The sequence below is a fragment of the Carcharodon carcharias genome, chromosome 7 (genome assembly GCF_017639515.1).
Source record: "Carcharodon carcharias isolate sCarCar2 chromosome 7, sCarCar2.pri, whole genome shotgun sequence".
Classification (NCBI taxonomy): Eukaryota; Metazoa; Chordata; class Chondrichthyes; order Lamniformes; family Lamnidae; genus Carcharodon; species Carcharodon carcharias.
Window position 1 is genome coordinate 104,561,146 of NC_054473.1, and position 11,725 is coordinate 104,572,870.

The window sequence follows — 11,725 nt, forward strand, 5'->3', positions numbered from 1 at the left end:
CAAACACTTCTACCCCCGCCAATTTACAGTGCGAGTGATCAAGGTTTATCGGAATTTGCTCCGAATGTCAGCATTTGATTTGCCGTCGTACCTCTCGGTCCTGGGCATTATTTATATAGGTTTATGCACAGGTGACCTTTCTAATAAACAGATAAGTGAACAAGAACTGTGTAGAGGCCTCTTATGTTGAATGTTTATTATAAGATTTTCCATTTGATTTTGTTTTATTTCGTAGTTATTATATCCGTATCTATAATAATGATCATCATTATCTCCGTCTGTAAACCATGCTCTTCTTTTATGACAGTGACTGACGGGTGCTCTCTATCAGTTCGCCAGCTCCCCATCCGTGTGACGGTGGTCAAACGTGCAAATGTGTCAATTTATTGCTCCATCCCATTTTTCGATCGCAACACATGGGTGGATGTTTATTGGCGGAGAGACAGCCAGAAGGGGATTTTGGATTTGATTGCAGACACAACGAAAATAATGACACCTTTCAGACAGGGATCTGCCGAAATCCGCCTGCTAAATGTGAATTTCCAGGACTCCGGAGTCTATTATTGCAGCGCCAGAGTGAGCGGGAGGATTTCCAATGGGAATGGAACGGAGTTAATTGTATACGGTGAGTGTCACTGAGCTGCTTTAACGGGTGTAAACTTATGCAGCTGTATTTCAGAGCACATTTAATGAAAAGTCACTTTTCCCTCAGTTCAGTTAATCCTGTCTGTGAACGTACAGCTGTCGCGTAGAGCAAACATTGGAACTAAGAATATCTGACTTCGGACAATCGTTGTTCTCAAATCCAGTCTCACTTATTCAAATAACTCAAATGTGTTTAAATGTTTTCAAAGAATGCGGGCGTCTTTGGCACACCCAAGATTCATTGCATATTCGTACTTCTTCTTGATAATGTGGTTTGGTGTCGTTATCTCGAATCGCTGCATTTGGTATGGACAACGGTTTAGCACCGTGCTCTGAGCTATGGAGAAGTTGCCGCATTTTGTTATCCCGCAATGATGAAGGAACGGTGATATATGTTCTAGTCAGCATTCCGTGCGTACTGGAGTGAATTTAGAGGTGTTGGTGTTCCCATGTGGTGTTCTGCCTTCACTTTCTATGTGATAATCTCACGGACTCGGGAGGTGGTGTCGAAGAATCTTTGGCGCGTAGTGTAGTGCACCGCAAACACGATGCCCCTGCAGTGAAATGAGTGAGCGTTTCAAGTGTTGGATAAAGTGCCTTCAGTGGATTTGTTTTACGGGATCGTATGGAGTATTGTTGCATCAATATACATCCAGACCGTAGTGAGAATTTCATCACACTCATGAGCTGTAGGTGGTGCGGACGCTTTGAGGAGAGAATACCTGAGCCACTCATTGTAGTACATAAAGCCTCTGACCTCTTCCAGTAACGATCGCATTTTAATGGTCATTTGTTTTGCATAATTATAATTGGAAAATGTTGGGTGTGCAAACGTTAATCTACGTTAAAACAACTATGGCAAAAGGATATAGACGCGCATCAACCTCTCAATGAAATCCTGCTTGAATCATTGCATCCAATCCTCTTATCGCCAAAGAATGGAAATTCACTGTATTTACCCGTGCCCCAGAGTTTAATACCATTTCCAGATTACTTGTGGAATCAAACCAGGGATGCAATGTGTGAACTGATAGCAAGTATATGTAAATGTTAAAAATAGAGGGAAGAGATACAGGGTAGTGTGGCATAAATGAAATCAAAGTTGTAAAAACAAAGCGCCGTTACAACGCCGACATTAAACAGAAGCATGATTAAATGAATGGTCATAATTGCTGATACCAGGTTATATATATATATATATATATATGCTGATAGATTTGAAAGTAACAATGATGACATATTTGCTTGCATCACCCATTGCATTTGCACAAGCAGGTTATTTTCACAATGTTAAGATATTACAGTTGAATTCACTGATTAGATTTACAATAGGACGGTGCGTCCATGCATTGACCATTCTGCTTGCACAAATTGTAGATCAAACATGCACTTACGTTAATTTGTTGGATCAAATTACAGTAATTTATATGATTTCAACTATGATTTCCATGATTAAATGCATAGTTGATGGCTGAAAATGAGATTTTTCAAGCACTGGAGGGGGAACATTTCAACAAAACACCATCAATGATAATAAAATAATAAATCTCCCATGTCAAGTGGCCCGCCTGCGGACTCAATCTGAGACTCTAGTAGGATAGCACCGGTGAAGGCGAAGTATCTCGATTCAGCTTCTGAAGGTCACGCAGGAGACTGATTCTGTTAATGTAATAATTACTGAGATACTGTTTAACATGCAGTCGGGGGTAACGCTAGAAGTCGAATGGGATCACTGTCAGATAGCTGGAAAACTTCAGAGATTGAGTATGTTGTGAACTCAAAGGTAAAACATTCCTGATGAAGCAGGAAGTGTTTTTTGACGTTACTGTTTGTTTCAGCGAGCGCCGGCGGATGGAATGGTTTAGATCTGCGGACAGGAGAATGGAGGCTAGTTTCTGAAAATAAAATACTGGATTATGAAAGAGGTATTAAAGATTAGAAGTGGACTAGTCGGTGTTACTCCAATGATTCGAGTTCAACTGTTACCTCGGCAGTCTGATTGAGTTTGGAGTGATCAAAAAAGAAATTCAAGGTTTTGCAAGCAGTGCGATGTCTCGGAGCCTTGCTACGTGTGAAATTATTAATCAAACGAACATGGTAAATTTAAGTAGAAAGCGAACAAACTGTCAGCGGGCCTGTAGGAGATGAAAACAGCACGCGCTGGAAACGCTTAGTACGCCTAACAGCAGCAACTGTGCAAAGGGAAACAGTTAACGTTCCGAGTCGAATATGACTCTTCTTCGGAACGATAGGGTAGATTGGGTGTGCTGTGAGTTATGTGGTCATTTGCACTGGACCCTGATCCAAAACTCAAAGGTATACACAAAATTCGACGGTTCAACAGAAATATAGTTTAACCCGCTTCATCAGTTATTCAATACCACTGCTCAAGAAGCACCCCGATCCTGAATTATGAAATTGCTGTGTACGTATTGTCGACATTCTATAGTTATGTTGGCGATTGCTAAACCCCGTTTCCTTATGCCCTCCGACATGCTTCAAGCACCCACTAACACTCTACCACGTTTTTTCGGTGACAATGTAAGTGCTGACCCAGGTTTGTCTGGAAATTCAGCGCCAGTAACTTGAGGGAAGTGGAAGGAATTTGCTTTACCGAGACGGGGCTCTGCTGGTGATTTGCACCACGGTGCGTGTGCTTATCATTAAGGAAAATAATGACGTTGATCTATAGATTAATTTCGCGACATGTTATGGTTCAGAGAGGCAGCGCACTCTACATTTGGCTGTCTAAAGCCATTGACTCGGCCGCAGTTGTAGCAGTGCCTATGAATATGGGGTATAATGAGGCAAAGCAGAAGGTACAGGGTGAATTTACTTATTGAAATTGGGTTTAAATACTGCAGATCAATCATGATTAAAGGTAATCCAAAAAGAAGGGTTTTCAGGGCGTTATCATTGGTGACAAATGTCCGTTAATTTAGATTTGCTGGATAAACTGGGGGGCGGGGTGGTGTTAGAAGACAAGAAGACACTTTTTACTCAAAGATGAATGAGACCATGGCATAATTAAGCCAAGGCTTGCTGGAGGATATCACATGGGGTGGGGTGGTTGTGGGATCAGGGTTAAATCAGATAAACACTTCAGGAGAAATATTAACTAATGTTGAAAATGATACTTTAGCGGAATGGGGTAGAGAGCTTACAGTCCAGCTGTCAAGGCGCCTTTCTGTCTTAAACATCTGAAAATTAACGGTAAAGTAAATATGGATGTACTTAGAGCACCGAGACAATTAGTTCAACGAATCATAGCGAATCAGTGATGCGTTACCACATAAAGATTCGTAATGTCTCAACAAAGCTTGAACCAGAACCTCAGGGAATTGGATTACCACTATGGAATGCTGGACACGTATTTGCATAAGTGCGCAATACTGGGATACCGGCTTTTTAATATTCTATGGCCTAATTATCTTGTTATTTATGATAACTGAATTGCAATGAAGGCTTGACTTTATTCACGCTGAGCACTAACTGGGATCAGAGCTTAGATACACTCTCGCAAATGCATCAATCACGTTAGCATTGCTTTCGCCAAGTTCGCCCTGGACTGAAATAGCTACGAATTGTGTTCGAAGCTAACAATAATGATAATAATATAAGCTGTGAAAATGAATTACATCAAGTCATGTCACCCTCTAGGAAGTTTGAAACCCATATGAATTGACGGCCAATAACTGTTGGTCTTGTCAATGACATCTAAACCCCATAAATGAGTGAAAACAACATCAACAAGAAACAACACCACAGCGAAACACCCGCATGGAATTTTAAGCTATCGGACGGACTGATTCTGCTAAACGGGGTCCGAAATTGGATTCAATCCGCTGAAGTGGGGTCTCACCTCAACCAATGTTGGATGAGGACAAATGAAAGGAACATTGTCATGTACTTCTTCATGTAATAAAATCTCTATCGCAATAAAGATTTCCTACTACAGGAATACTCCAGTGCGAACTGATTTCCTTTTCCATTTACATTTGATAGCTTTGCAAACCTGTCCTGATGAGTTCAAGACGAAAGGTTTCATCGAAAAGCATCTCTTTTTTCAGCAGTGCTCAATATATAATTTTGTTCATTTTCTAATGGAATGTGCAAGTAGCGATTTGATCGATTTCCTTTAATTCCTTTTTCAGTGCCACCAACACCGGTGAAGATTACTCGCGTTTCCTCTACCTTACTCAAAATCCTCTGCACAACAGCTGGCTTCTTCCCGAAGGAAATTAACCTCACGTGGTACAAAAATGACATCGAAATTACAACTGGGATGAAAATCACGGAAATACAGAACGAGGGGGGATTATATCATGTTTCCAGCTTTCTCAATCTCCCGGAAGCCGGATTGGTTTATACCTGCCAAGTTTCACACATCTCCCTCGAGTCCCCAGCCAATGACAGTTATACGGTTCGTAGTCAGGGTAAGAGATTCAGATTAGCAATACCCTCGTGAAATGCAGCTGTGTTTAACGTCCCGCGGAAAACTTTATATCCCCACTAATGTGCACCAACGGATTTTAATAGTGTGTTTATGAAGGACGTTGTTGCGCTTCTTACACTGTATTTTCTTTTCGCGAGGTATTAAACAAAATATCGCTATGTAAATTTCAGCTGCGTTTGATTAGAATAAAGACCGTGGTTTGAATAGCAAATTGGTTTCATCTTCATAGAAAGAGGGCTCTCATTGATCGTAGTGACCCTGTATGGAGGACGGCTACTAATTGGTCCCTTTGGCCAAAGCGATAAGACTCATTGCATTTCACGATTACCACTGATGTTCTGGATGGAGCCGTTGGCAATATCTCTGATGGTGCACAAATATTTTCTGAGACACATCGAAAATGATTATGATTTGATTTAAATGCGATCAGGGCATGGGTTTGCATCTGGCAGATTATATTAGCGTACATATTGCAGAGGAATATTCGTGGGTAGGTTTAATGCCAAGGTGTATATAGTGTGCTGGGATCTGAGATAAAATAAGTCGAAAGAGAAAGTGATCTGAGCGCAATTGCGTATGGAAATTTAAATGTCTACAATCACTGTCAAGTGGTTGGAGCCAAAATTCAAGCATTGGTTTCTCTAACAGGGGCAAATCAAGAAAAAATTTGTCAAATGTCCCTATCTTTCGTCCATCCTCATCTATCAGATCATGGCCTGTTCAGGATCATTTTTTTAAAATTCCCCTTTGTGTTTTCGGTTGAAAGTGATCATTTCCACATCAGAACTTTCCTCAGCCTCTGAGATCCCATTTTTAGCTTCCAGTTTTTAAGCTGATGCTCTCTTTCTCTTTCCTTTCTTATTTCCCCCAGTGCTAACTGTAGCCAGTTCAAGGTGACTCAGAGAGTCATAAGTATTGGGGCACTATGTGAAAACGTTCCAAAGAGCATTCGTAGGTTAGTATCTGGTTATGCTCATTTCTAGCTTAGAATGGCATAAAACTGAGGCGGGTGAGGGCAGAGGAAGCTAATTTTAATTGCATAATAACGGGCTGGACTGTGTACACGGAGATAGAGGACACATTTAAATGAATGAATGGGGCATGTCATATACAGACAGCGTTGTTTTAGCTTGCATTACATAAGCCTTCTGCCAAAAAGGCTCGGGCAGTAAGTGCATATTAGCTGCAAGTGCTTTAAAAGACCTGGGCTAGTTTCTATAATCGGTCTATAACCAAGAATTATTGAGAACAAAAGGAAGCTATTTGGTCCATCGTGCATATGGAAACTCGTTTATAGAGTTATGTATTTAGCCCTACTCACCCAGTCTTTGCGTTGCCTCTTAAGAATTAGCCCTCCAAGTATTGATACAATGCCCTTTGAACGTTATTAGTCACTTTGCTTTCAGGCAGTACATTTCGGATTACAGGATCACAGCGTGGAATAATAATTTTCCTCATGTCCTCTCTGCATGGCTGCCATCACTTCTGAGCCGTGTCCTCGCCTTACCGACCCAGCTCCAATAAAACTGTTAATTAATTAAAGCACCTCTATAAATTAGATTGTTCATCATCTTTAATTCATGAAAAACATCCTACCTCCACTGGTCTCTCCAAAATTAAAATCCTATATCGGAGTTATCATCTGAGTAACATGTACTACACTCCCTCTAACCCCCAACATCCTTCTTTAAGCGCAATGCCCAGACTTCGAATCCGTATTCCACATAAGAGCTAACGAGTGTTTGAAAAACATTAGACATAACTCCCTTTGCTTCAAACCCGTTTACTCTATTAGCAAAGCCACTGATCCCACGCTTTTACAGTTTTCTGAACCTGTCCTACCGCTATGAAACAATTGATTATATCTACCACACCACTCTGATCGAGAGCACCATATAGGTTATATAACTTACTTCATACTGCCTCTTCACATTCTTGTCACCAAAATGCACCATTTCACATTTCTTCATTAAACTTCATTTTCTACGTGTCTACCTAATTTAATAATCGTCCTATGCATGCCTGGAATCTGTTAATCGCTCCCTCACTGTTTGCTAATTTTCTGCTTAAGTTTATCTGCAAGTTTGAAATTATACGCAAGGTTGTGTCATTAACATATGAAAAAAATAGGGCTGTTCCTAATATCAACCATTTTGTAACACCAGTGCATGCCACTCTCAGTTTACCGATCATTAGCAAAATGTATATCCAATGTGGCGCCTTCTCTTGAATCTCCCGGGTGTTAACTGTGCGAAGGTTACTTTAAGGAGCGCCACTGACAGTAACAACATATCAAATCAACTACATGATCTTCATTGACCGTCTCAATTATTATAACGAATAATCCAGCAAGCTAACCGAACCCTATTTGCCTTTAACAGTTCTTGCTCACCTTCATTTATCTGCCCATGCTTTTCTCATAAAAGTCAACTAATTTTGTCCTGGAGCATTGTATTTAAAAAGATTCGGCTGAGATAAGGCTGTCTTGCCTGCAGTTATTGACAGTACCCCTCATCTCATTTATTTAAACAGAGGCGCAATACTTGCATTCATCGAAGCCCCTGATGTGACTCCAAAATCCAATGTTGTGATTAGGGACAGATCTGAAACTCAGCAGTTACCTCAGAATAATGGGCTTGTACACAAAAGGCAAATGGAGCCCTAAACGGCAGATGGGATCTTGCCTGATATACCAGATGGTCAACATCATCGAATTGAACTCAATTATCATTGCCTTAGGATAATGTTCTTTGTTTTAATTTCTGGAATTGGCACAGTATTTTTTTTGAATGCGTTTGGGTGTTGGCTGGTACAATGATACAGAGAGAGAGGGAAGTACATATACATGGTAAAATCCACACGCATATAATCAGGTACACAGGATGAGCAAAGCTATATAATTATTCATTAGGATTTGGGAATTATTCAAAATTAAAGTTGCTGATTGTCACACACGGATAGTTCATTTCTGAATTACCATTGATGCACGTTAATAGAATAATGCTTCACCAATAAAATGTCAGAATGAAAGAAACGATTAAGCTTCCTTCAGGGAGGATAGATGCAAGGTTGCCTGTGATTTTGACGTTGTTTCATATTTCGACACTTTTTTCTCTGTACAATGCGAAGGTTGGTATCCCTACACCTTGGTAACTGGATGTACAGTGGGCGGGTTAATAATCCTTGTGCTGGCAATTCTCGTCATATGTTGGAGATTGGCCAAAACTGAAGGTAAGTTCTGATACGATCTTAGTTCAGAGTTATCGTCTAATTGTTGTTTAACGTTTCAATAGCGGGAAACTTCAAATGTCCAGGCTGGGATTGAGGTTTCCAGAGCACTCCCGATTGCATGCAGAGCAATTGCCCTTCCAGGCACAGTGCTGTGATGAGGAAGGGCGTAAAACGCAACACACCCGCCAGAATAATTAAACACATTTCGATATTAAATCGAACGGTATTTCTGTTCTTTACGGGAACTAAACGTTCTACATGAAGTATGACTAAGGTTGGAGCAGAAGGAGGGTGCAACCTTCTGGTAAAAAGCTTGAAGTATGTCATGCACTTATGCAGTCTGTACAGTGGGCCCTAAAGCGTAATTCTATTTGACGCTGGACTCATAATACAGAGGCCCAGAATAATTATTTTGAGACCTGGGTTCGAATTCCACCGCCGAAGATGGTGAAATTTGAATTAAGTAAAAACCTGGAATTAAAAGCTCTGATGATAACCATGAAATCATTGCCCATTTAAAAAACGATCTTGTTCACTAATGTCATTTCGGGAAGGAAATCTGCCACCCTTGCCTGGCCTGACCTCCACGTGACTCCAGACCCTCAGTAATGTGAGTGCCTCTTAAATGCCCCCTGAACAAGGGCAATTATGAATGGGCAATAAATGCTGGCCTAGCCAGCAATGCCCACATTTCGTGAACGAATAACAAAGGAACCAGCAGCAAAACGGGTTGCGATTTTGGACTGAGGGCGTGTCTCGCCCCTTTGCTCGAATTTTGGGTAGCTTTTGGCGGACATGTTGCGCATGTACTTCACGCTGACTTGCATTGTTCATGTAAATTTCGTTCTCAAATAGGTACAGAGATTACAGAGAACATACCGAACCAGCTTGAGGAGCAGGTCAGTTTTACACTGATGATACATTGAAATGCACTGAACGTCTACACCATAGAGATAGCAATACTCCTGCGGCCTCAGAAAAGCTTCGACTCACGCCGGAACAAGGGGCGAACACTGCCAATCTCTGTTTCTTTTTCTCCCTGTATTCTACACCTGTGACATTGCGGTGAATGACTAATCAGGGCTGCAGCGTTAATGATTTCACGCAATCCTCCTGTTCTCGCAGTAACCTGTGTTGATGTTTGCGCCCTTTCAATATTAGTTGGACAGCTATCAAATGCGTGAAATATCCTACTCTAGCTCTAACCTGTTGCCACCGCCGCTCCTGCCTTTAACGTTGTATGCGGACCCTCTGTGTTTTAACCAGGGCTGGCACCTTGAGCGGAAACATCCAATCTGGGCGAAAAGCCACTCAGGCCAAATGCATTTTCTGCAATTTGCATAGTCAAATTTTGGACATGCGTTAACAGGTCAGTAGCACCACGAGTCATACAATGGCAATTATTGCATACATTGCAAGTATTTGGCCTGACAACCTGGATAGTGCCTAAAGGGCATCCACTAGCAATCAGTTCTACTTATATAAGTATTCTTAGATAGATAATGCTACCTAAAGCTGCGACCTACACTAATCTACACTAAAAATGGTTACACCATTATAAGGCATCTGTGATATGTTTGTGGTTCTGTACCATGTTTATGTTATTTGATATGCATCTAGCATTTCTCCAAAATCTCCCTTCAGGTTGTGCATGGAGAAGTGATGGGTAGTCCGCCTTATGCTGCTCTCAACCACAGCGGGCACGGAAATGCCTTGAAATCCAGATGTGTGGAAGGGGGCCCCATCCGTGTACAGGTACTTACGGAAATCTTAATGCTCCATCTCAAGCATTGGCGTTCATTTTCTTGTCTCCGATGTCAGCAATGTGCCTTCAGAATCTGGAACCAGTAGTTTGAGTAGAAGGTGCCACTGATCTTTCATTGTTGTTTTCACAGGCCATGCAAGATACAGGTGTTAAACTGACTTACGCGTCTCTAGATTTCACCGCTTCCCAGAAAAGTGCGAAAAGGAAACAGAAGAAAATTGGGGCTGAGTATGCAGGGATCAAGATAAACAAGCCAAACGGAGAATCTTTTGTTGTATTAGCAGTATCAATGTCCGGTGATGTTGCAGTTACACCGGCCCTGCCATAATGGTGTCTGAATGCTGCAATTAACAGTGTGTTGTTCATTGATCGTAAACGCATTGCCATGTATTGGACTCTGGATAAGCAGCATGAAATTTACAGACAGAAAGACATGGGGAACTGGACATGTGCATATTGTTGAAATCTGAAATCCCTAAGATAAAATAATCAAAGAAGCACCTGTCAATAAGATATAATAATTGTCCTAATATTACTGGATTTTATCGTAAAATAGAGTAATAGCAGGATGTGCCTATTTGTGTGATTTAATGGAATTCGAGGCAGCTAGTCTGGTGCTTTGATGCAAAAAGCGAAGCTAACTTTGAAATGTTAATGAGGTAAACATGGAGAAGTTTGAAAACATAGATATCAAGGGGAAGGAACATTTACATTTTTAAATAAGCCGGAGTAGGTTGTTTTCAAAGGATGGGAGAAATGTTTCACCCAGCCAGGTGAAGTTTAGAAACAGTGTGTTTATTTTTCCCTAAGCTATGACAGGTGTGTTTTTATTATCAGGGAGATAAAGTCCAAGGACAAAGTGAAACGATTCGTATTTGCATTCAAAGTGGAAGATGTCTATAAATGAGAGAAAACTGCTTACAAGGGAAGACATTTTGAAGATCTTGCATGTATGAAAAAGTGTTCAGCATCTTTGCCACAAGCTACTGTTTCCAGGTCTGAAGTGAAGGGAACTCACTTTGAATTCGACTTGCTCAGCATACCATGCTTCTTTGCCTTGACATTTTAAAAACTATGTGTCTTATTGTTGCCTTAACGAAAGTGTAAGTGGGGACTAGATTGATTAGGAGAATTTAGAAGTTATCATAGTAGTAATTTGTAGATCTATGATTGTATTTTAATTAATTATCTTATTAAAATATGTTTAATTTACTTCTATCAAAAATATATATGACTTGGTGGTCTTATTACTACTGAATTCAAGGCACGCCTTTCGAAATTTATATGAACTGCAAAGCAAATTGTGGCAGTTCAGACTCTGAGGAGAGTGTCCTCTAGCCAGTGTCGTGGTGAAGCAGTCTGGGAAGAGTGTCTGGCAGTCAGAATCGTGGTGAAGCAGTCTGGGAAGAGTGTACTGCAGTCATCATTGCTGTGAAGCAGTCTGGGAAGTGTGTCCTGCAGTCACCATCATGGTGAAGCAGTCTGGTGTGAGTGCCTGCAGTCAGTTCTTATTGAAACTAACAAGAGTTATCACAAGACAGCACGAGAGAGCGATGGAGATGTTAGAGCCAGCGCTAGTGTGGGAAAAGTAAGAGTTCTAGTTTTTATTTAAAGTACATAAATAATTT

At 40.9% G+C, this 11,725-nt stretch overlaps 1 protein-coding gene across 1 annotated transcript; it reads left to right on the top strand.

The window, feature by feature from the left end:
- The first annotated feature begins 334 nt into the window (after window positions 1-334).
- Window positions 335-11,289, top strand: LOC121280384 (tyrosine-protein phosphatase non-receptor type substrate 1-like). Its single transcript, XM_041192332.1, has 6 exons — window positions 335-625; window positions 4,800-5,081; window positions 8,231-8,332; window positions 9,188-9,231; window positions 9,977-10,087; window positions 10,228-11,289. The coding sequence occupies exons 1-6, from the start codon at window positions 490-492 to the stop codon at window positions 10,423-10,425; spliced, it is 873 nt and encodes a 290-aa protein (XP_041048266.1). The 5' UTR covers window positions 335-489; the 3' UTR covers window positions 10,426-11,289.
- Window positions 11,290-11,725: the final 436 nt, after the last annotated feature.

What these genes read in the sequence shown, in the direction of transcription:
- LOC121280384 (XM_041192332.1), top strand. Translation starts at nt 490, where the DNA reads ATGACACCTTTCAGACAGGGATCTGCCGAAATCCGCCTGCTAAATGTG. An exon ending in CGAACCAGCTTGAGGAGCAG is followed by an intron (nt 9,232 to 9,976) that starts GTCAGTTTTACA and finishes ATCTCCCTTCAG; the next exon opens with GTTGTGCATGGAGAAGTGAT. An exon ending in GGGGCCCCATCCGTGTACAG is followed by an intron (nt 10,088 to 10,227) that starts GTACTTACGGAA and finishes TTGTTTTCACAG; the next exon opens with GCCATGCAAGATACAGGTGT.